At 48.4% G+C, this 23,822-nt stretch overlaps 2 protein-coding genes and 1 long non-coding RNA gene across 8 annotated transcripts; 1 reads left to right on the top strand and 2 right to left on the bottom strand.

The window, feature by feature from the left end:
* Nucleotides 1-487: 487 nt before the first annotated feature.
* CHRNE (cholinergic receptor nicotinic epsilon subunit) lies at nucleotides 488-5,619 on the bottom strand. 3 transcript variants are annotated; one of them, XM_020912940.2, is made up of 12 exons: nucleotides 5,337-5,619; nucleotides 4,582-4,724; nucleotides 4,419-4,463; nucleotides 4,199-4,308; nucleotides 3,900-4,055; nucleotides 3,504-3,604; nucleotides 2,928-3,128; nucleotides 2,736-2,850; nucleotides 1,353-1,467; nucleotides 1,082-1,268; nucleotides 890-996; nucleotides 488-772 (listed from the first exon to the last, which is right to left on the bottom strand). In XM_020912940.2, the coding sequence occupies exons 1-12, from the start codon at nucleotides 5,509-5,511 to the stop codon at nucleotides 623-625; spliced, it is 1,605 nt and encodes a 534-aa protein (XP_020768599.1). In that variant the 5' UTR covers nucleotides 5,512-5,619; the 3' UTR covers nucleotides 488-622. The 3 variants fall into 3 exon arrangements, with proteins under 3 accessions (XP_020768599.1, XP_020768598.2, XP_070335057.1); XM_020912939.2 differs by lacking the exon at nucleotides 5,337-5,619 and adding an exon at nucleotides 4,990-5,191; XM_070478956.1 differs by lacking the exons at nucleotides 890-996; nucleotides 5,337-5,619 and adding an exon at nucleotides 4,990-5,268 and having other exon boundaries at nucleotides 660-772.
* C17H17orf107 (chromosome 17 C17orf107 homolog) lies at nucleotides 1,457-15,512 on the top strand. Of its 4 annotated transcripts, XM_020912950.2 has the most exons (7): nucleotides 1,458-1,706; nucleotides 1,828-2,028; nucleotides 2,127-2,396; nucleotides 2,472-2,580; nucleotides 3,069-3,205; nucleotides 6,278-6,326; nucleotides 14,181-15,512. In XM_020912950.2, the coding sequence occupies exons 1-4, from the start codon at nucleotides 1,641-1,643 to the stop codon at nucleotides 2,571-2,573; spliced, it is 639 nt and encodes a 212-aa protein (XP_020768609.1). In that variant the 5' UTR covers nucleotides 1,458-1,640; the 3' UTR covers nucleotides 2,574-2,580; nucleotides 3,069-3,205; nucleotides 6,278-6,326; nucleotides 14,181-15,512. The 4 variants fall into 4 exon arrangements, with proteins under 4 accessions (XP_020768607.1, XP_020768609.1, XP_020768608.1 ...); XM_020912949.2 differs by lacking the exon at nucleotides 6,278-6,326; XM_020912951.2 differs by lacking the exon at nucleotides 6,278-6,326 and having other exon boundaries at nucleotides 1,461-1,706; nucleotides 2,475-2,580.
* On the bottom strand, nucleotides 12,749-14,197 carry LOC139039064 (uncharacterized). Its single transcript, XR_011492215.1, has 2 exons — nucleotides 13,463-14,197; nucleotides 12,749-13,132 (listed from the first exon to the last, which is right to left on the bottom strand). It is a non-coding gene; the product is annotated as an uncharacterized lncRNA (long non-coding RNA).
* Nucleotides 15,513-23,822: the final 8,310 nt, after the last annotated feature.

Below are 23,822 nucleotides of genomic sequence, written 5' to 3'. Positions count from 1 at the left end.
CTGTTTTCTCTCATCATCCCAGGTTCTAGCCAGGGCCCATCAGCATGGCTGGGATGAAAAGGGTGGGAATCTGCAATCCCTGAGCCTTAGTGGAGAGGGGATGGATGGGCAGTGCTGGGCTAAGAGAACCTACAAGAAACAACTGAAGGACGGCCCAGGCATCCTCCGCCTTAAACCTGTGGACCTTGAGCTGGGACTGTTCGGTCCCTACCCACTCCAGCCTGGCCAGGCCACAGAGGTGCCTGACTTCAGCCTCTCAATGTGCAAGTCTTACAAACGGGTCTCTCCTGTTTAGTCTCTGAGAGGCTCACAGGGCTAGAGGATCACATGGGCCTGGGGCCCAAGAAAAACTGGGAGGTCAGGAAGACTGAAGTGAGAGTGGTTCTTGCTTTCCGGAGGGCTGACATGCAGGAGTCTGCCTGCACCATCTGCAGCTCTTTCTGATGCCAGCCAGGTGGCTCGACCCACACATGTGCACACACATGACTTCTTGTGAAGTTGAATACAGATTTATCATTGGCAGTGGGAAAGGATAGTAATACAGCAGTGGTAGCAAGGTGTTTTTCAAATATCCTCCTGGAGATGGGTGGAAATTCTTGTCGGTGTGGCTGTGGCCTCAGGTCTACATACACGGCGGGTAAGGCAGCTGGGGCACTCGGTTGAAGTAGGCCCCGAGGAAGATGAGGCTGGAGCCCATGAGGAAGAGGACCAGAGCGGCCCAGAAGCAGATGTTGTCAAGGGCCTTCCCCATGCGCACCCAGTCGGACACCTCCTGGGGAAGGGGTGGGCACAGGTTGAGTCCCTAAAAGCTGCAGGAGCCAGCTGTGCAGGAGTCAGAGACGGTGGAGGCCCCCCAGCGCCCCACCCCACCTGGGTGCTCCCGCCCCACCTCGCCAGAGGCCTCCTGGTCCCGTGTGCTCGAAGCCACGAAGTTCACAGCATCCACACAGCAGCGGATCTCGGGGGCGGCAGCGCCCAGGTTCTGGCACAGGGTAGCTGGTGGGGGCGACCCAGGGTGGGTGATCTAGAGCCTCGCCCTTGAAGGCGCCCCCCCTTGGCCCACCCGGCCCAGTCCGCTCACCGGTCCAGGTTCTGTGCCGGTGCCTCTGCTGCTCAAACACGAGTTCGCTCCGCGGCTTTTTCAGTATCAGCTCCTCCGCGCGGAGCAGTAGGCCCAGGGATGACGCCCGCCTTGGGGGCGAGGCAGCCCGGGGGATCTCGGGGGCCGCGCCGGAGCCCAGGAGTTGTGGCAGCAGCTCCAGCAACACCTGGGGCGGGGTGGGTGGGGCGGGGCGGGGCGAGGTTAGCTTGAAGCCCCACCTCCTGCCCGGAGCCCACCCACCGGTGCTTACGTGGCGCAGCCGCGGGGACATGGCGTGAGTGGTGGGCGTCCGCAATGACACGTTGAGCACGATGACGCAATTCATGACAATGAGTGTGGCAACCACCATGACGAAAATGAGGTACCTGAGGAGCCCAGAGTTCGTGATGTCACAGCCTCCCCTGAGCCACAGAGCTGCCACTGGTCCTCTGACCTCACAAACGCACCTCTCCGCACGCGTGGAGCTACTCCTCCTGGCGGGGCCAGACGCCCCCCCGGCCCGGTCTTTCTCTCCGCCCTCGCACGGCCAGCGGCAACCATGAAGGGGACCCCCAGTTCCCTGGAAACCCTGCTGTGGGTCTACCACTTCCACAGCTCCACGGAGGTGCGCCTACGCGGATACCCGTAAGGGCTGCACCTCGAGACGCTCTGGGAAGGTTTCCAGCGTCCCCTCGGAGACCTCTGCCCTATGTCCCGATGACACCACTGCCCCTGTGCCTTTCCAGGTGGCCCTCCAGCCCCCGCTTCTGTCTTCCCTGGAGCTCGCTGCGGCCGCAGCCCATGAGTATCTGGAGCAGAGGTTCAGAGAACTGAAGTCCCTGGAGCCTCGAGAGCAGGAGAACACGCCTGCCGGGAAGCCCACCCTGGGGCTAGTGCTAAGAGAAGCCGCGGCCAGCGTAGTGAACTTCGGGGCCACTTTGTTAGAGGTGGGGCGCCGGGGCGGGGGACAGAGGAGGGGGTGGGGGGAGTGGATTGAGGAGCAGAGACCTCTGCATCCCCACTAACTTCTGTATCCCCACTACAGATCTCAACCCTGTGGGTGCAGCAGGAGCTACGGCGACTAGACGGCGGCCCGGGTCCGGGGCCAGACGCTGGGGATCCGGGCGGAGCCCTGGCCCGGGTAGCCCAGGCCACGGGGCAGGGGGCTCTGCAAGTGGGGGCTGCAGCAGGCGCGAGCGCCCGGCTCCTGCTCCGAGGGGCCTGGCTATGCCTGTGTGGACGAGGTCTGCAGGGGTCCGCCTCATTCCTGCAACAGTGGCAACGCCAGCTGGACCTCGGAACCCCTGGGGAACCGGTGAGTTCAAGATGAGGGGAGAGTTGGGGGCCAGAGGCGTCCCGGCTGGGTGGTACTGAGCCGGCCCACCCCCAGCAGAGATACTCCGGAGACCTCAAGTTGGCGTCCAGCAGCACTGCAGAGGACGGGGGACCGAAGAACCCACCACGATCCCAGCCCCGCCCCACGTCCAAATAAAGCCCAGGTGGGGACCATACAGTTAAGGCTACTCGGAGTCCTTAGGTATTGGCCCTGCCCTCTCCATCGAGACCCCTGGCCCCGCCCCGTGCTCGTCTGGCCCCGCCCTTCACGCTAGCCACGCCCCGCGTAGGCACCGCCGGGATCCTCTCCACCCCTCACCTGCCCAACAGCGGCACGCTCAGAGATGTCTCTGGGATTTTCTGGGCAATCAGGAACAAGAAGACGGTCTGGGCGAGCAGGACGTTGATGGAAACGGTGCACTTCTGGCCGCCGGCTGGAGGGAGAGCCTGATGAGGGCAGGCCCCGCCCCCCAGGAAGGGCCCGGGTTTGGGGTCCGGGCGACTCCCATACCCTGCGCGGGCAAGAAGTAGGCGAGCAGCACCAGGCCCGAGATGAGCACGCAGGGCACGATGATGTTAATAACGTAGAATAGCGGCTTCCGGCGAATAATGAGCGAGTAGATGACGTCAGTTTCCCCTGGGCCACCTGCAGAGTCACCGTCGTGGCGGCGGATCACCCCGGGGCAGAAGTCGATGGCCCACTCGCCGTTCTCTGCAGGACGGGACAGGCGCGGTCAGCCGGCTCTCGGGAAATGCGCCCTGCTCTGCTCTCCGTCCCCATATCTGACGGTAGGGGGCCTGCAACTCCAGGCGAGGAGAGAATGAAAGCCACCTGGGCAAGGGCAGGTGGGGCAGGTGGGCTGGTAATTGGGTCAGAGAAGGGCGTTCCCAGGGAGCTTACGGCACCACCACAAGGGAGGAAGGAGTGCGAGGCCGACAATCAAGAATGATTTCAGGGAAGGCTCAAGTTAAACCAGGGCTGTCAAAGTCAGTCCCAGCACCGAGGGCCCAGGGCAACCCCACTGTGCAAGTCCCCTCTCGGGACCCGTCTAGAAGCGGGCTTTTCGGAGCAGGAGGGGGACCTAACCGGTATAGGCCTCAGTGTCGATATCGATCTTGCTGATGGTCTCGCCCTCGTCGTCCACCGCAAAGACAAACTCCACCTCTTCGGCATTGTACGTTTGGGAGCTGCGGAGCCAGGATCCGGACCCCGACCTAGAGGCTGGGACCCGGGCCTCAGGCCCCGCCCTGGAAGCTGGGTTCTGGCAGGGGAATTACTCTCCACCAGATAACCCAGGCCCCGCCTCCAAGCCTGGGTTTCCACCCCTACTTCTCACCCACTAGAGCGCGCTATCGCCTTCGAATGCCTAGCCCCACCTCCAGCACAAAGCCCCGCCCCAGATTAGAGGTCTCCCCGCCCCCGCACACCTGGCCCCACCCCTTAATCCCTCAATTGTCCGGGCCTTCGAACAAGTCTTCCCACCGGAAAACAAGCGAGCAGTTCTGCCAGTCGAAAGGGAAGTAGGTGACCTCCACGGCGCAGGTGCTGCGGTAGATGGCCGGGGGCAACCAGCTCACGTAGCCGCCCTCGGAGACCAGCACATTGGCCTCGTAGGCCACCCCGAACTGGCCGTCGATACTGTGGGCTCCAGGAAACCGAGAGTTGGCCCAGATCTGCAGCTCCCTCGCCCCCCAAGCAACACCCCTGCCCCAACCAGATCCAGCCTTAACCCCCACCCCTCCTCAGACCTCGGCTTTGCTCCAGTCTGGCCCGGTCCTCACTTGTTTTCCAGCACAATCTCTGGCAACCATACGAGTTCTGAAGGGACCCGCAGGGTTTCTACGCCCCCAAAGTCGCCCTTGCTGTAGTTGAGTCGGTAATCTTGCCAGTCCTAGGGGTGGGGGAGGGGACGGAAGGACTTGTGCCCCGCTGCCTGTGAGGCGTTTGGGAGAAAAGGGTCCCCTAGACCAGATCTCTCACTGTTCCCCAGCCTCAACTCACGATTCCAATCCAGACGCTGGTGGTGAGGGTCTCCTCTTTCTCGTTCTGCGGGTGGGAGATGAAGATGATGGGGGAGAGCTTTAGGAGAGAGTTGAGCGCTTGGGGACAGAAGTGGGATTTTAGGCTCCTAGATGGTGCTCAGGTGCCGGTGCGGCTATCTTACCAGGGAGATGAGGTTGGTCAGGGTGACTTTGAGGGAGATGGTGACAGTGTCCTCGGGCTCCTGCACTGGCCGGCGTCCTGGGTCATAGTTGTCGAAGAGGTAGTGGTAAAGGCGCAGCTCCTCGTTCTTCCCCTCACCTCTGCCTGGGGATGGGGCCAAGCAGTAGGGTCAGGACATGGAGAGGCTGAGGAGCCGCTCTGCTCTGCCTCCGGGTCTACAGGTCTCCGCTTCTCTGATTGTCTCTGAGGCTGTGTATTTTCCCATGTCTGTCTCCCAAACCAGTGATACTGTGCCTGGGGACCAAATATGTCTGTCTACATCTCAGTTGGTCTTTGTCCGGTCCCTTTATGTCCGTGTCCTGTGTGTGTGTGTGTGTGTCCCACCTCTTCCCCCAACCCTGGCCCATACCAAGAAGCGGCAAGAGGAGCAGGGCGCAGAGCAGAGCCCCTGCCATTCCACTGTCTGGTCCCCAGTTATTCTGAGCGCTGGCAGGCTCGGACAGGGGCAGGCCAGGGTGTGTGAGCGAGGGGGAGGAGGGTGTTAGTTCCGCTCTCTGGCTACCCCTGCTGCAGCCAGGGACATCTTGGCTGCTTCCAGAGGCAGCTGCCCCATCCTGAGTTCCCTGCCCCCACCCCATCCCAGCCTTCTCTGCCTGGGCTTCAGCCAGCTGTCCAGCCCCAGCCCTGATCCTCTCATGACTGGAGCAGGCCCGATGCTGGTGGGCAGGTCCTTTAAGAACACCTGGAACCACAAACCTGGCAGAGGGGGTGTGGAAGGTCCTGCTTTCAACACTGCACTGGTGTCCTCTGAGTCAGCTGCCCTGCACAGGTGACACCCCTTGCCTGCTACACTCAGCACTACCCATAGCCCAGCCAAGGTCACACAAATGCAGTTTCCGCCGGCAGAGTTTGGCAAAAGCAGAGTGTCCATAAAGATCCGGTAATGAGACAGGCAGCCACAGCGGATTAGCCTGCAATAACAAACTCCACATGGCAAAAGAGATGGTGCCACAGAACAGGGCCCACTTCCTCCCAGAGCCAGTCCCAGTGTCTGCCCGCCTGCAGCTCTGTCTGGGTGGGCACCTGCAGAGATCCCCGTTTCTCATCTCTCTGTTGCCACCTTGTGGCCACATCTGAAAGTTACTGTCTGTCCCACCTCCTTCAAAACCCACCTTTCAGTCTTTCCTAAATCTCCTTGGACCACCCTAAGCAATCACTGGGGATGCTTGTTTAAAATGCAGTTTCCTAGGCTCCATCCCCAAAGAATCCCAGTTTAGTAAGATGACACAGAGGAGGGGCCAGGAATCTGCTTTAAGAAATTTCCCGTGTGTTTCCTTATGGGGTAGGATGCACTCTTTACACTTACATGTTCTTCCTCACACCAGTCCAGCAAAGCAGTTGCCATTGTCCTAAACGTATCAAAGAGGACTCCAGGTCAGGCCCAAGGTCATGTTACTTAGTCCAAGCTCCTGCTGCTTGCCACTTGACAGGCCAATAAATCGAGAGACAAGTTGTTGGGCAACTTTATTTGGAAAGCCAACAGACGGAGAAGACAGTGGACTAGTGTCTCTATGAACCATTTTCTCTGAATCAGAAGTCAGGTTTTTCTTCTATTTAAGTTGGGGAGGGGGCGGGTGGCCAAGTCCTGGTTCCAGCCAGACTCTATAGGGGATGTGTTCATTTCTTCCTTCCTGCAGCCACTTACCTGTGGGTCTGGTCAAGATGTTTCCAGTGAGCTAAACAAAGGTATTTTAGCTTAATGCTCATTACCTAAGAGACAGAGTTCCCAGAGATGGGCCATTATGTATAATTTAAGCTTATAGGCAACATTTCTTTAGTGATTAACGTAATAGAACACAAAAGGTTCTTCCTTATTACAGTTCCCCACAGTCAGTGGGGGATAACGTGCAAGGCAAATTGCTCTGCCAGGGAGTGGCGTCTGGCCCAAATTGGGTTCCCTGCTGAGTCTTAGCTGTTGATACCAGACCAAGTCCCTGTGCCCCAGGAACTAACAGGATTTTCTAATTGATCCCTATAAGGAAAAGGAGCCAGTCTGACCACTTTCTGAGCCCCAGAGTCAGGAATTAGAATTGGGGCCAAATAGGAGCAAGAGATGGCAGAAAGGGTGTATATAGTGGCATAACAGTGAAGCAGCTGGGACAGCCAGCTGGACCGAAGGTTGTAGCAACATTTCCTCACCCTGCCCTTGGGTTTCTTTCTTTCTTAAAAAATACTTATTTGGCTGCACCGAGTCTTAGTTGGGGCATTCAAACTCTTAGTTGCAGCATGTGGGATCTAGCATCCTGGCCAGGGATCGAGCTTGAGGCCCCTGCATTGGGAGCACCGAGTCTTAGCTACTGAACCACAGGGAAGTCCCACCCTTGCGTTTCTGACACGACTTAGTAACTTAACAACAACAGCAACTGTCTGACATTTCCCACCCTGATGCAGTAGCACAAGAGCTTGTATATAAGAGGAAGGGAATGGGTTGCCATTTCCTTCTCCAGGGGATCTTCCTGACCCAGGGATCGAACCCAGGTCTCCTGCATTGGCAGGCAAATTCTTTTCCACTGAGCCACACAACATAAGAGGATTTCATCATTTTCCCCTGCTTCTTCACAGAATAACTATGGAGCCATTAAAAAATTGCTATAAAACCATATAGCAGGTGGTCATCTCTAACCATGCAAAGGATGCTTTTTTGCCTTAGCATCAACCAACCAGACAATTCTGGCACAGGGCTTTTGTTGATTTTTAGGAACCAAACGGAATCTTTCTCTTCCCCCTGGGAATGTCCCACTTATAGACAAGAACAGACTTTTTCTATTCCTTTCCTCCATTCGACATCAGTAGAAGTTTCAAATATCATAAAACTGATTTGGCTGTAACTGGAGAACTGTTACCAAAACAATATGAAACCAAAAACCTAAAGGGTAAACCAAAAACCCTAAATAAACCCTCAAGTCTGGTTTTGGGGTTTAACAGATACCAATGACACCGGAGACCACACGTGATGTAATTAACAAAGCAACGACAGTAGTACATGGTGCATGGGGTCCCAAGATAACCCTGCATAATGAACCCCTTGTGGAGATCCTAGCAGGTACTGGGGCCACACATTTTCAACTTCTTAGTCATGGTTTCATAGCTGTAATCAGACCACTTATCCAAAATACGCCTCTGAGGAATTTCTTCAGGCATAGTTGAAATATTTCCCACTTTTTTTTTTTTTTTTGGCCACACTACATGGCTTTCAGGATCTCAGTTCCTCAACAAGGGACTGAACTGGGCCACAGCAGTGAAAGCATCAAATCCTAACCACTAGATCACCATGGAACTCCCCATTCCCCATTTTTTTAAAAGACACAAATACAAGACAAACACACACAAATGCTAGCATCCAAATAAACAAACCAATTCACATAAATTGCATAAAAGTCCATCAACTATGTCCTCTTATCCTCTTTCCAACATGATGCCCTACTCAAATGTGCTTCCCAGGTGGTGCTAGTGGTAAAGAGTCCGCCTGCCAATGCAGGAGACGCAAGAGACGAGGGTTTGGTCCCTGGGTGGGGAAGATCCCTTGAAGTAGGAAATGGCAACCCACTCCAGTATTCTTGCCTGAAAAATTCCATAGACAAGAGGAGCCTGGAGGGCTGTACAGTCCATGGGGTCGCTCTGAGTCAGACACGACTGAGCGACTGAGCACACACACTCCACTCAAATACAAATTGGCTTATTCTAAAGGAAAGCAGCCCCAAATGGAGAAGAAATAAAATCTCCAGTTGTTACATGGAGTGGTCTACCTCTTTCTCCACCTGCGAAGAGCTGGGGCAGCCAGAGCAGCTTCAGGGAATTTTAAGGGGACGATCCTCAAGACGAGTGGTCCGGGCAGCTGCTGGGGCCTTACCCCCTGACTCCCCCAATCAGAGCTGGCTGGCCACAAGCAGCAAGACTGGCTGCTCATACTGCTTTGCCATATAATAGGTCAATAAATCAAGTGACAAGTTGTTGGGGCAAGGAATAGTGGTTTTATTCAGAAAGCCATCAGCCTGAGAAGATGGAGGATTTGTGTCCTTATGAACCATCTTCCTTGAGTTAGAATTCAGGCTTCTTTTAACACTAAAAGAGGAGGGAGTAAAGTCCTGGTTCCGGCCAGACTCCAGGAGGAATTTCTTCCTGCCTTCAGTCTTTCACAGATGGGCCTGGTCAGGAAGATGCTTACTCATGAGCTAAACAAAGGTATTTTAGCTTAGTGCTCATTAACTGGGTGACAAGTTTCCCAGAGATGGGCCATTATGTGTAATTTAAGCTTATAGGCAACATCCCTTTAGTGATTAACTTTAAAAGAACACAAAGTTTCTTCTCCCTTTTATAGTCACACAAGTAGATTGGCAACGATGCCTGAGACTTACAGTCAGCTTTACTGATCATGGACACCTGTGTTCGTTTTACAGGCCACAGAAGCATTTCATGTCCACCATTCTGGGGTCTCCTTCCTTGTCCTTATAAGGTCCTTCAAAACCACCCCCTGAGGACACTGAGTGTCCATACAGCTTTTCTATTTCCCCACATACCCTTGAAACTTCAGCTCCTCCTGCTAATGCCTTTTCATTGCTCATTTTAGACTTCGGTCGCCCAGAAAGAATCTCATTGGCCCAGCTCACCTCCTTGCACATGGCCGATAAGGGTACCAGATCTAAAATATGCGCTGCTGCTCATTCCACAGCTTCTGAGCGAAGGCTGGGCCAAGGACTGTTGTGATAGATGCAGCTATTTATTCAAACATTAATAGACACCTACAAGTTTCCCTGCACAGGGCCAGATGCTCTGATTAGAGAGATGAATAAGCTATGGCCCCAAGGAGGAGGAAGAGACGTTACAGGTAACAAGCAGAAGCCATGGGTAGAGTCCCATGTCACTTAGCTTCTTGGCGTTGCAAGAGTCAGATTCACGAGCGAGGTCCCCTGTAGGTTTCCACATAGACTGGGACAGCCTGGACCACTGTCAGCACCCAAGGCCACCCTGGGGACTGGCCACTGCTGCCTTTGCTCCGGGCTCCTCTCACGCCTGCTTTCTCTGTCTGGTACGTCCTTTTCCTATTGTGTGGTCTCTGCTCTCTCGTGGCTTCCGCATCATCTCACCCCTAGTCTTGGCCCCACATCAGCCTTGACTTCTCTCTCCAGAGGCAGCCAATTCAGACTTTGCTGCCTGATGCCATGAGGCTGTGGGTGCAGGCCCAGAAAGGTGCTGGGGTGGGCCAAAGATGCCCCCTTTGCCCAGGGTGGTGGGCATGGCCACACAAGCAGTGCCATCCATCACTTACCAACCCAGCCCACCTCCTACATATCTAGTTACCAGGACACCCTGTCATGAGTCCATTCTCACAGCCACAATTGAAGATGCATCACACCCTTCCAGCCAGGATTGAAACGTGATGTCTTACTTCCAAGACTGATGGTGACACGGGCCCTTCGAAAAAGCTCTCAAAAAAAAAAAAAAAAGAAAAAGCTCTCAACCTCAGAGTCCAGTGTCCTCAGGCTTACATTCAACCTTCTCTGGGTGTGGTTTCTGTTTTCCAAACCATGGACTAACTCCTCAGTTTAATCATCATCACTACATCATGTATAAACAATACAGCTCTCTCTCTCTCTCTCTTTCTCTCTCTCTCTCTCACACACACACACACACACACACACACACAGAGAGACATCATGTAAGATACAATAAATGGGCAAACCCACACTTGGACCAACAACCTGCATGTAGGAGAGTCACCTGGGGTGGAGGGACAGTGAGTAGGAATTGTAATCCCAAACCTGGGCCTGCAGCCTGAGTCGCTGGCCCCAGCCATCGTGTTCTCTAGGAGAGGGTTTACTGCAGAGCCTCAGCAGGGTGGTAACTTGCGGGTGGAGGTCTTACTCTCACCAGTGAATCCCAGGGGCATCTCCTGCAGAGTCACCACATCAGAAAATCCTCCCCTGGGGGAGTCCCCAGAAGGGATTCTCACTCTCCCAGAGCTGAGCCAGCATCTTTCCAGTGTTTGCTCTGGATGAACATCGCCTGAGGGATGGAGAGGCCGATTTGGAGTCAGGCACCTGATCCAGGCCTGGATTTTGTACTTTTTTTGGTCTCGCCACTAGGCACATGGGATCTTGGTTCCCGGACTAAAGATCGAACCCGGGACTCTGCAGTGGAAGCGCAGAGTCTTAACCACTGGACCTCCAGGGAGGTCCCCGGTTTTGTCCATAAAAAAGGACGAATGAAAATTCCACAGAAGCTCAGTGGGCTGCCTGGCAGTTATGTTTCTGGAGACGCCTTGACTTCCAAGCTGGAGCCAAAGATCTCAGCTCAACAGGAAGCCACTCCCTTCACCTCCCGGCTCTTGGCTCTTGGCTGGCAACTCGGAACAGCTGCACTGCCCGGGCGGCCAGCTCTGCTCCTCAGCCATCAGCACCCCATGGGGGCAATATCCCCAGGCTGAGGCCCCGCCACTGGCAACCGAGGGGGCTTCTCTTTTTTGATGGACCTGGAGAGTGGGTCTGGCTGAGCCAGGACGGGGCAGGGGTGTGGTAGACACTGATTTCTAGCCTGTCTCTGGCTCTGGGACCTAAACCCTTGGATGGTTGAGACCTTGCTGGGTTCCTTGTTCACGGCACATGGCCCAGAGCCCAGGACATAACAGGCTCCATAAGTGTTTACTGGATGAATAAGGAAGAACAAATGAATGTGTATCTTCCCAGCACCCTCCCTTCTACTGAGAAGTACTCCTATCCAACCACCTGACCACAGAGGAGCTGCTAGCTCCTTAAAGATGCCCCCACCACCACCCTCACAACCCTGGCCAGAGCTGATGGGCCAAGGGGAGGACACCTGACCCAAGCCAGGCCAAAGAAAGTTTTTCCAGAGAATTTTGTTAAACAGGAACTCAGGGGCAGTCTCCCTGCTGTAGAAGATGTGAAATGTAGACGCAGGAGACAGCCACGTTGATTCCTTGCATTTTCCATGGAGTGAGAGAGAATGTGGCTGATACACAAAGACGAGTAGAGACAAGAAAAGACCCGCCTCCCAGCCCCGGGCTCCAGAAATTCCTGAGGCCCAGCTGTGCTGCTCTCCCCCTGCAGCCTGGTTGCCCAGGGATTCCTCTGATTGAATGAGGTACTACAGTGCCTTACTAGCACAGCTCCCTTTCCTTGGCTTAAAAATTTTAAGATTTAAGAAAAGTAAAGTGAAACAAAGGAAACAAAAATGTCCTCTTACACAACGCCCGGGGAAACGCCTCTGACAATAAAAAAGCAATACATGCCCATCACCAGAAAAATGGAAGAGTCCAGAAAGACTTAGTGAAAATCAAAAACTTTCCTCTTCCTAAAAGTTAACAGCTCCCTGTAAGTCAAATTCTCTTAGACCAAAGTCTGGCACATGTGTGTGTGAATATATGTATGTATATACACATATAACCTTCCCTGGTGGCTCAGAGGGTAAAGAATCTGCCTGCAATACAGGAGACCCAGGTTCCATCCCTGGTCGGGAAGACCCTCTGGAGAAGGAAATGGCAACCAACTTCAGTATTCTTGCCTGGAGAATCCCATGGATAGAGGAGCCTGGTGGGATACACAGTCCATGGGGTCGCAAAGAGTTGGATACAACTGAAGGGGCTGAGCATGCAGGCATACGAAGAAGCATCAGAATATGTTTACTATTCAGTAGCTTTTTCTCCCTCAGTATATTGTAGAGATTGACTCGTAACATCATACATGAGTCTTCCCCAGTCTCCTTATCGCTGCAGTGTTCCACTGCATGCATATAAATCATAGATAACACATTACCCAGTGGACAGACGTTTAAGAAGTTAATAATCTGGGGTTTTGTGATCACATACTATGCAACTATATGTATGCATTTAACTTTGGCGGACCTTTGCAAATGATCCATAGGGTAAATTTCTGGCAGTGAAATTGCCCGGGCAAAGAGTTTATGTATTAGAAAAAAAACAACTATTGATGCCTTTTGCCATGTGGTTCTCCAAAAAGCATGCACCCACTTACATTCACTCCAACACATCACAAGAATACCTGTTTCCTCATACCTTCCCCAGGCAGCCTATTATCAAATTTAAGACTTTTTGCCAAGAGGTGAACACTGCTGTCTCATTAGTTTGATTAACGTGCCTTTTAAAAAATGTATTTATTTACTTCTGGCTGCACTGGATCTTCATTGCTGCACATGGGCTTCCTCTAGTTTCAGCAAGCTCCGGCTTTATTCTCAAAGCCTCAGTAGTTACAGCACACGGGCTTGGTTGCTCCACAGCATGTGGGATCTAGTTCCCTGACCAGGGATCAAACACATGGCCCCAGCATTGGCAGGCGGATTCTTAACCACTGGACACCAGGGAAGTCCGTTTTACATGTCTTGATGAAGAAAATTGAGATTTTGTTTTTTTCAGCAGATAGTTTAGCCATCTATGTGTATCTCTTCTTTCTTTTTCTTTTTTTGAAAACTGCCTATTCATTTCAGTGGAACAATATAATATGTTCCAATCATATGAGAATCTGCAATACAATGAAGATAAAATATTACATTGATGTTGAAAACTAGGGGATTTCCCTGGTATTCCAGTGGTTAAGACTCCACGTTTGCAATGAAGAGGGTGCGTGTTTCATCTAAGATCTCACATCTTAGTTTTAGTCCAGTGATGTGGCTAAAAAAGAGGGGGGAGGGGAAAGAGAGGGCAAGACACAGGAAGAGGAAGGAGGGAGCGAAGCTGTCCCATGGGGCACCCTTGGGGATCCAGGGGCTCCCAGAGGCCCAGGGTGAAGGACTCACTCTCACCAGGCATTGCTCTCTGTCCCATCTTGGATAAACAAGTCCTTGGGACTTACCAGTACAGGAAAGAAAGTCCATACTAGTCATCTTGTTAAAGGGGATCTCCAATCAACTTTTCACTTCAGGACAGAAGAAGACCAGAAAATGAATCATGAAGAGAAGTCTCAGCATCAGTCAAGAACTGGGAGCACCTTCACAGCAAGTTTCTACAACCTCATGGGCTTGGCCTCAGAGAAGGTGATCTGACTACAGATGCATCCCTGGGATTCCACAGATGTTGAAGGTCCAGGAAAAAAATGACTGAGTCAGAGAAAAACTGCTAAGAACTCCCAGTTCCTAATAGCCTGATGAAGTGGAACTCCTCACGCAAGTAGGAGGCAAAAGGCAATTATAAAATGAAGTGGGTTAGGGATTTCCCTGGTGGTCTAGCAGCTAAGACTCTGCTCCCAATGAAGGCGGCCAGAGTTCGATCCCTGGTTGGGGAACTAGATCCCACATGCCCAAAATGAAAGCTACTACCTGTTGCAACTAAGACCCAGCACAGCCAAAGAGATAAATAAAAATAAATATTTTTAAAAAATGAAGTGGGTTATATCCAGTGATTCATACTCCTAAACTTTTTTTTTGACTCCTAACACTCTTAGTATTTATGCTCTCAATATTAAAAATAAGTGGAGCTCAATTTTTTAAAAGTCAGGTGTAAAATAAACTACCACTTTGGGAACTTGGCAGTTTCTTACAAAATTAAAAGCATGTATTTCCTTTCTGACCTAGGAATTCGAGTCCCAGGAATTTATCCAAGAAAGAGAAAAGCTTATGTCTGCAAAAGATCTGCACACAAACCAGAGCAACAGTTACTCGGCTGAGAGGACTGACCAGAAGCGGCACAAGGGAATGAATGAAAATGTCTGTACTGATAGCGGTGGTGATTACACAGATGGACATATTTCCCAAAACTCATAGAACTGTACACCTCAGATCTGTGCATTTCTCTGTATATAAGTTATTGCTCAATTTAAAAGGTTATTAGGGAATTCCCTGGCAGTCCAGTGGTGAGAACACGGTGTTTTTACTGCCAAGGGTCTGGATAGCTAAGATCCCATAAGCCACCTGGCACAGATTTAAAACAAACAAAAAAAAGCTTATTAGTTGAAAAAATTAAAGTAAGACATTGTTGGGACTTCCCTGGTGGTCCTGTGGCTAAGATTCTATGTTCCCGATGCAGGGGGTTTGATCCCAGGTCAGGGAACTAGATCCTGCATGCTGCAAGACTCAGCGCAGCCAAAAAATAAAAATTTTTTAAAGTAAGACATTGTTTAAATGCACAATAGAGGACTATTAATAGAGCATACAACTCAGTTTTATAATTTTTAAACTCGATTTTAAATACAGTTGCCATTCTGTACATGTGGACCCAGAAGCCATGGAAACAGAGGGCTGACTGTATTTACCCAAATATGGGGGAAATATCAGTAAACTGAAATGGAAAGGGGCAGTGATAAAGAATAGCTAATGATGAAATGGTAATGAAAGATCTCCCCTCCCAGCGAACCCACACCAGGTAGCTTTATGAATGAGTTCTACCAAACTTTCAAGGGATGGATCACCTGTGTTTTGCATAATCTGTTCCTGAAAACAAAAGAAGAAGTCAAGCCAACTAGATTTATGAAGATTTTACTCCAGCTAAGGATGGATGAGAAAATAAAAATATAGGCTTCACTCACTTATGAACATAAATGTGAAAACCCCAAAGGAAATATGGGCCAACCAAATCCAGAAGTTTACTGGAAAAGAAATCTTCCAATCTAATGAGGTCAAGTTTGCCCTGGGGGGTGCGAGGACGGTGTGCCACCCCACATTCTTCCTTTCTGACAGAACCCCGGCTTGTTGGAGGCAGCACAAATGCCCCAGCCCCAAGGGATGAGTCACGATTAGTCACAGCCATGCCCTGCTCTCCGCCAGACACTCAGAATGCAACCAGCAGCACCAAGATCCATTTCTGACTTATGATACCAGGACAAGTCGACCGGGGGAGGAGGTATGGGTGGAAGTCCAACCTTGACTGGTGAAAGGAGAGTCACTGATAGTAAAGCAGTTTAGCGCTTGCTTCTGTTGTCCCTCCTTCCCGTTCATCACCAGATTTGTGTCTTTGGATGCAGCAGTCAGCTTGCACCCCTGAGGGTGCCGTGAGGACAAAAAGCCAGTGTGCTGAGGATGGCAAGACAGAAAGAGACTCTTGACTGGAGGATGCCATCAAGTGCTGGATTAACCTGAGATGGACCCTCTCCAGCCTGCTCATTAAATAGTTACTGTTCTTTGAAAATTCCCTGGTGATCCAGTGGTTAGGACTCCATGCTTCCACTGCAGTAGGCACAGGTTTAATTCCTGGTTGGGAACTAAGATGATCCCTCAAGCCACAATGTATGGCCAAAATAAATAAATTAATTAATTAATAAACTTTAAAAAATAAGCTACTGCCCTTAGATTTTTAAGGTACAGCTGCTGGTCTTCTGTTATATGCAGCAGAGATCATATCTACCAGCTCAAATGGCTTATAATCAGGAAATCTACCACCATTATTCACTGCATTAGTGGACTAAAGGAGGACAAGCACACGATTGTGATTTGTAATAGGAGAAGCTCAGGGCACAATGCCTAATTTTAATCTATAAAACTTCAGAGGGAATTCCCTGGTGGTCCAGTGGTTAAGAATCTGCCAGCCAATGCAGGGGACATGGGTTCAATCCCTGGTCTGGGAAAATCCCACCTGCCTCTAAGCACCTAAGCCCATGCGCCACAGCTACTGAGTGCCTTAGAACCTGTGCTCTCCAACAGAGATGCCACCACTAGGGAACTAGCGAAAGCCCGCCAGCAGCAACAAAGACCCAGTGCCACAAACAACAACAAAAAAGAAAACAAAGCAAATAAAACAATCCTATAACTAATGTATTTAATGATGCCCTCCTGGTTAACATGGATACAAGACAGAATTGCCACTACCACAATATTGGGGGTCCTGACCAATGTGCTAAGATAAGACAGTGCAATAAGCAGTACAGAGACATGAAAGGAAAAGATACACCCATTGTTACCTGTGATGATATGATCACCTATGTAGACAATCTACCAGAAACCATAAGCAAACTACTAGAACCAAAAGGAGAGGCAGGGACTTCGATCACTACAAGAAAAATTTAATGCTAATAGCTCTCCATTAGGAATTATAGAAAACAATACAGTATACAATATAGTATACAATATACAATATAGTATACAATAGTAATACTATATATAAAGTATTCAGGACTTGATTAAGAATGTCCTTTCCGTTTATGTAAAGTCTTTATGGAAAAAAATTAAAACTATTAAAAAGAAATGAAATTTTGGTATAAATGGAAAGATCAACAATTTGTTTGGATGAGTCAAGTCAATATTATAAAGATATTGCGCTTAGTCTCTCATTTGTGTCCGACTCTTTGCAACCCCATGGACTGTAGCCCGCCAGGCTCCTCTGTCCATGGGGAGTCTCCAGGCAAGAATACTGGAGTGGGTTGCCGTGCCGTCCTCCAGGGGATCTTCCCAGCCCAGGTCTCCTGCACTGCAGGCAGATTCTTTACCATCTAAGCCACCAGGGAAGCCCATAAAGATGTTCAGTTCAGTTCAGTTCAGTTCAGTTCAGTCGCTCAGTCATATCCGACTCTTTGCAACCCCATGAATTGCAGCACGCCAGGCCTCCCTCTCCATCACCAACTCCCGGGGTTTACTCAAACACATGCCCATCAAGTTGGTGATGCCATCCAGCCATCTCATCCTCTGTCATCCCATTCTCCTCCTGCCCCCAATCCCTCCCAGCATCAGGGTCTTTTCCAATGAGTCAACTCTTCGCATGAGGTGGCCAAAGTATTGGAGCTTCAGCTTCAGCATCAGTCCTTCCAATGAACACCCAGGACTGATCTCCTTTAGGATGGGTTGGTTGGATCTCCTTGCAGTCCAAGGGACTCTCAAGAGTCTTCTCCAACACCACAGTTCAAAAGCATCAATTTTTCGGCGCTCAGCTTTCTTCACAGTCCAGCTCTCACATCCATACATGACTACTGGAAAAACCATAGCCTTGACTAGATGGACCTTTGTTGGCAATGTAATGTCTCTGCTTTTTAATACGCTATCTAGGTTGGTCGTAACTTTCCTTCCAAGGAGTAAGCGTCTTTTAATTTCATGGCTGCAATCACCATCTGCAGTAATTTTGGAACCCAAAAAAACAAAGTCTGACACTGTTTCCACTGTTTCTCCATTTATTTTCCATGAAGTGATGGGACCAGATGCCATGATCTTAGTTTTCTGAATGTTGAGCTTTAAGCCAACTTTTTCACTCTCCACTTTCATCAAGAGGCTTTTTAATTCTCCCTAAATATATAACTTAAAATTTCCGGAACTTGACAAACCTATTCCAAAATGTGTATGACAGTACAGAGGTACACGGATAGTTACATCAGCTTTGAAAAAGAAAAGAGGAGAGAACCACCCTGTCAGGTAGTAAAACATATCATAATAATTTTGGCAGAATCATTAAGACTATAATAAAAAGACACTAGAGGAAGCATATAAAAACTAGGTATGAGACACAGACAAGCCAAGGCAGTGTCGTATTTGATGTGGTCAATCTATGCAACAGTTTCCACTCTTAGAGCATGGGCTATGCTTCTGTGGCCTTCTATCCCAAAGCCTGCCATCTAGAGGGGTAGACAAACACTGAAACAAAGTATCCCCATAGCTTTGGCAGGACTGCCCGGAACTTATGTACAGTAACGAATCCAGTCTAGGGAGCTCAAAGAACAAATACTCCCCCTTCCCAGAAGTGGTTCAGAGCGAGAGCCACCAAACCATGACAGCCTTCCCGACAGATGCTCATGCTTGAGCCCAAGAGGCCCCAGGGACTGGCCCAGTTAGTGGCTTTACCATACAAATACTAGGCAGAAACATTCCATTCCACCTGCTGATGCTCAGGTTCAGGTCCATGAGAACCCCACTTCTGATTCTAATTTTTGTTGTAGTCAGGTTCTTTTGATTACAGGCAAAAAGAAATACAGTTAAATCACCTAAAAAAAAAAAAAAAAAGTTTCTCAACCTTCCTGGCCACAATTGGTTTGTGCAAAAATCATCAGTGGATGATTGTGGCTAAAGTTTGACTGGGAACAGGATATTTACATGCTATCTCCCTACACAACTGCTTCTTAGTTACAAAAGGAATAATAATATCTTTTTTTTTTTTTTGGCTGCATGGCATGTGGGATCTTAGTTCCTTGGCCAGGGATTGAACCAGCTCCTGCAGTGGAAGCTTGGAGTCTTAACCACTGGACCTCCAGGGGAGTCCTGAAAAATAGTATCATGACAAGGGAGAGAATGGGTAGATTCCCCTTAATCAAACGCTTGAGGTTTTAACATTATCAGTTACGGGTCAAATTGACATAGCATATCTCCCGATATGATGTACTGAGAAAGACACATCATTCATCTAATATTCCTGCCAGGAAAACAACCCAAATCCAATCATGAGAACCATCAGCTAACCTGAAGAAATATCTACATAATTGAGGGATATCTTGTGTAATTACCAGATGATGGTTTTCAAAAATGTTGAAGTCATGAAAAATAAAGACAGATTAAGGAACTAAAGGAAACTAAAGAGATATGGTCCTGCATTGGATCTTTGACTGGGGGAATAAAACTATAAAGGACATTTTTCACACAGATGGCAAAATGGGAATACGAACCGTGAGTTGGATAATGGTATTGTATCAATATTAAATTCTTGAAATTAATAACTATACTACAGTTAGGTAAGAAAATGTCCTTGTTTTTTAGGAAATATGTTGAAATATTGAAGGGAAAAGATGTGATGTCTGTAACTTACTCTCAAATGGTTCAGGAAAAAAACAAAGTGAGAAAGACGAAGTGAGAAAGCAAATGAGACAAAATGGTAATGAATGGTGAGTCCTAGCCAAAGTGATACATTTTAATAAAATTAACCATTACACTATACAGGGGATGTTTATTGTCAAGTCCAATAAATTTAGAAGTTGGCAATCAAAAGCTAGCCAAATTCACCGGAGGGACGATGGGATCAATTTACCTTCTCCTATTCTACCTGCTAAGTACGACTGGACATTATATGTAAAGCAAACACAAAAACATGCAGAAAGCCGAAAGGCTAGGTGCCTCAGGCTCCCAGGAACAGACTGATGGTGGTGAGATCCCTGGGTTTTCTTTTTGCCTCGAATGTCCCTCTCTTGGAGGAAAAGAAATTAGCAACCTGGAAACACCACAGACACAGCCCCAACAAAAGCCTGCTCTCTCCGCCAGGAAAGGGAGAGCCTAACGGCAGAAAACTCCGAAAATAGCCACTTGAGTCCAGCCAAATATTACAGAAAAACGTTGACCCCACCCACACCCATACCAACAAAGGCCAAGTGGTGAGCATAGATTTCCAGGCTTGCTATAAGGTGCCCCAACATCCCTGCTGGGGTGGTTTCTAAGAAGGCCAAGGAGGGAGTGGGAACTTTCACTCCCATCAGATGGTAATGAGGCCTCCCATACTCAGGGCCCATGGAAATTGCAGGGAAGCCTGTACGCCCATCCAGATGGGCAGTGACCAGACATCCTTCACCCTCCCTGCTAGGCTGGTGTCAGAGGAAGCCTCCTAGAGAGTCAGAAGTTCCCCTCATTTCTGCAGAAATGAGGGCATCCTCCCCAAGTGGCAGTGGTGACCTGGTGAGGAATTGGAACTCCCACCCTCACTCATGAGATGTCCACAGAGGCTGGATGTGAAACTTGAACTTCTGCCTCCGCCTGGCAGTAAGAAGGCGGTGCCCCTCCCTTCCCTGCCAGAGCAGTAGCAGAGAAAGCCAGCTGAAACAGAAGGTTTAAATCAGATCCAGAGTCTCATAAAATAACGTTAAGATGCCCCTGTTTCATTAAAAATTAGTCAATGTACCAAAACCAGGGAAGGTCTCAAACTGAATGAAAAAAGCCAGTCCGTAGCTGCTACCACCCAAAGGGACAGAGATGTCAGAGCTATCTGAAAAATCATTCAAAGTAGCCACGACAAAATGCTTTCACAAAAAATTATGTATGTGCTTGGAACAAATGAGAAAATAGAAAGCTTCAGCAAAGAAAAAGAAGATCTAAAGAAGAACTGAATGGAAATTTTAGAGCTGAAAAAATATAATAACTGAAACGAGAGCTCAGGGAATGGGCTCTGCCACAGAATGGAGGGGACAGAGAAAAGAATCAGTGAGCTGGAAGATTCAATAATGGAAATCACCCATTCTGAACAACAGAGAGCAAGAAGAATAAAATTAAAAAAAAACAAACCAACACAGTCTCCCATGGGACCTGTAGGACTACAACAAAAGATCTGCCAGTATGTCATCAGAACCCCAGAAGCAGAGGAGAAAGAGGATGAGGCTGAAAGAGTTCTCAAAGAAATAAGAGCTAAAAACTACCCAAATTTGCAGGAGACAAACTTACACATGTAACATGCTGAGCAAACCCCAAACAGGATAAACTCAAAGAATAACCCAAAGATAAAGCCTCCCAAAATAAACATGCAACTACCATATGACCTAGAGATTGCATTCCAGAGCAATTTTCCCCAGGGAAATGAAGACTTACGTTCACACACAAATCTCTAACATGGACAGCACATCTATCTATAATACGTCAACAACTGGGATCAGCCTTCCTGTCCATCCACTGGTAAACAGATAAGCTGTAACAGATATACATACTAGGGAAGACTACTCAGCAATAATAAGAAATGAACTTCTGATGCACACAACAACCTGTACAAGTCTCCAGAGAATTATGCTGAGTGGAAAAAACAAAACAGTTCCAAAAGGCTATATACTGTATGATCCCATTAATGTAACATTTTCTGGGGGGGAGGGCATGCCGTGCAGCATGTGGGATCTTAATTCCCTGACCAGGGATCAAACCCATGCCCCCTTACATCCTTGAGTTGGAAGCTTAGGATCTTAACCCTGGACAGCCAGGAAGTACCAATATAACATTCTTGAAATGACATGATTATAGCATGAAGAACAGATTAGTAGTGGTCAGAGTTAAGGAGGGGTGGGGAGGTAGGAAGGAAGAGGCTAAGGGTATCAAAGGGCAACCTGAGGAATCCTTATGGTGATGGAAATGTTCTGTATCTTGACAGAACAGTGTCAATATCATGGTTGTGATACTGGATGCACTACAGTTTTGCAAGATGTTACTGTTGGGGAAAATTGGGTAAAGAGTCCACAGGATCTCCATCTTATTTCTTACAACTCATGTGAATTGATAATTGTTTCAAAATAAGAAGTTTAACTTTTAAAAGTCTACCTTAAATTTTAAAAAGTATCTTTGTAAATAATTCCACTTTTAAAAAACTAAAAAATACAATCTTTAAGTTCATTATGTTGCAAGTAACATTCCAACATCAACCAGTTTTTAAAAAAACTAAAAGAGGATTTTTGGCTCACTGAACTTCAAAATCTGTTTGATAAAGCATTTCAGTGATGCCAAGGACCTGGTTTCTTTTTTCATTATAACTTCCCTGGCATTAACTTCATCCAAAGGTCAGATCCCCTTGTGATCACAAAAAGATGCCAACAACTCACTTGGGGTTACTTATTTCCGTGTCCACATCCAGAGAAAGTACACATATCTCAACCAACCAACAGAAGTCTTGGGCTTCGTTATGAAAGGACCAACTTACTTTCTGTCTCCATCCTTGGACTAGTCATTCTGACCATGGGACACCCTTACCAGCTTGTATCAGGGGAGGAAAGGAAGGAGGTCCCCTTGTTCAAGGGGAGGAAGACTAGTGACTAACTTAGGTCAACATATTCAGGTGGGATGGAGTCATCTGAACCCAAAATTCTAAGGATGGAGTATGAGTAATTTCTCAAAAGAAGAAAAGCTGAATGGGTCTTAAGTAGACCTCCAACTAATGTCTTCTGCACAAACTCTAAAAATGAACCACAGAGCTTCCCTGGTGATACAGTGGTAAAGAATTCACCTGCCAATGTAGGAGACACAGGTTCAATCCCTGATTTGGGAAGGTTCCACATGCTGCAAAGCAACTAAGCCAGTTTACCATAACTATTGAGCCTGTGCACTAGAGCCCAGGAACTGCAACTATTGAGCCCATGCGCCACGACTACTACGTGCCCTAGAACCCATGCACTGCAACAAAGAGTAGTAGTAACTCTTTATATATAAAGAGTAGTGGGGGGCTAGAGAACAGCCCAAGCAGCAATAAAGACTCAGCACAGCCAAAACAAATACATAAATAAATAATTTTTAAAAATAAATAAAACACAACCAGAACCCTAACTTAGGTTTCTTTGGACACATGCAACAGAAATCAACTCTAACTTAATCCCACACAGAGTTCTTGAAAAGATGCAGAAGCTCACTGACCACAAGTGAACACTGGAAATCCAGGACTGCTCAGGAATCAGGTGACTCCAGGGAATTAGTATCAGGAAGTATTCTACAGCTTTTCCTGAGCCCTTTGTCAAAATGAATCAAGTCCAGTCCTATTTTCTCTTCTGTCGCCTCATTCACTGTTTGAAATCCTAGGAGGAGGATTTTGGGATGTCCATGATTAGGTCATATCCCTGGGCTGAACTCAGGTGGTGATGGAAGGATCTAGTGGAAGGAACTTCCAAAGACATTTTGGTTTCCAAAGCAACAGGCCAGGATTCCTACTCGCATCAAAGTCTGCACTCATCTGGGGGGGGGGGGGGGTGTGTAATCTCTCAAAAGGAACGGGGGTCCTCTTATTTGAAAGGAATAGATGCTAGATTTAAAAATTACAAATATTCAGTACTTCCCTAATGGCCCATGGCTAAGACTCTATGCTCCCAATCCTGGGGGCCTGGGTTTGAGCCATGTCAGGGCACTAGATCCCACATGCTGCAGTTAAGGGTTCACATCCTTCAACTAAATCTCCCACGTGCCACAATTAAGACCCAGCACAGCCAAATAAATAAAAAATTTTAATCAGAAATATTCACCTTGGGTATTACATGATAAAATATGTGAGGTGACACAAAGCAGCACTCAAATGATAAGTATTAACTGAATGAGTTTACCTGAAAATCAAGATTGAAAATAAGTCAACTAAGATTTCAACTCAAGAAGGCAGAAAGAGAACATGAAAATAAGCCCACTAGAAACTAACAAAACATTGTAAATCAATTATACTTCAAAAAATAAATTACAAAATAAAGAAAATGGGCTCAAAGTATGAGAAATTATTCAAGGTAAAAGTAGATATTTGTCACCAAATCAAAAACCCCAACTATTGACTAGTGAATATAATATATCTGGTTCTTGGACTAGCCCACTAAAACAGACCAATCT

The sequence above is a fragment of the Odocoileus virginianus genome, chromosome 17 (genome assembly GCF_023699985.2).
Source record: "Odocoileus virginianus isolate 20LAN1187 ecotype Illinois chromosome 17, Ovbor_1.2, whole genome shotgun sequence".
NCBI classification, from domain to species: domain Eukaryota; kingdom Metazoa; phylum Chordata; class Mammalia; order Artiodactyla; family Cervidae; genus Odocoileus; species Odocoileus virginianus.
Note: the sequence above shows the minus strand (reverse complement) of the source record. Positions and strands in the feature narration are given on the sequence as shown.

What these genes read in the sequence shown, in the direction of transcription:
- C17H17orf107 (XM_020912948.2), top strand. Translation starts at nt 1,641, where the DNA reads ATGAAGGGGACCCCCAGTTCCCTGGAAACCCTGCTGTGGGTCTACCAC. An exon ending in ACTTCCACAGCTCCACGGAG is followed by an intron (nt 1,707 to 1,827) that starts GTGCGCCTACGC and finishes GTGCCTTTCCAG; the next exon opens with GTGGCCCTCCAGCCCCCGCT. An exon ending in TCGGAACCCCTGGGGAACCG is followed by an intron (nt 2,397 to 14,180) that starts GTGAGTTCAAGA and finishes TTTCTGACCTAG; the next exon opens with GAATTCGAGTCCCAGGAATT.
- CHRNE (XM_020912940.2), bottom strand. Translation starts at nt 5,511, where the DNA reads ATGGACACTCTGCTTTTGCCAAACTCTGCCGGCGGAAACTGCATTTGT. An exon ending in CTACTTCTTGCCCGCGCAGG is followed by an intron (nt 2,851 to 2,927) that starts GTATGGGAGTCG and finishes CTCTCCCTCCAG; the next exon opens with CCGGCGGCCAGAAGTGCACC. An exon ending in TGTCCCCGCGGCTGCGCCAC is followed by an intron (nt 1,269 to 1,352) that starts GTAAGCACCGGT and finishes ACCCCGCCCCAG; the next exon opens with GTGTTGCTGGAGCTGCTGCC.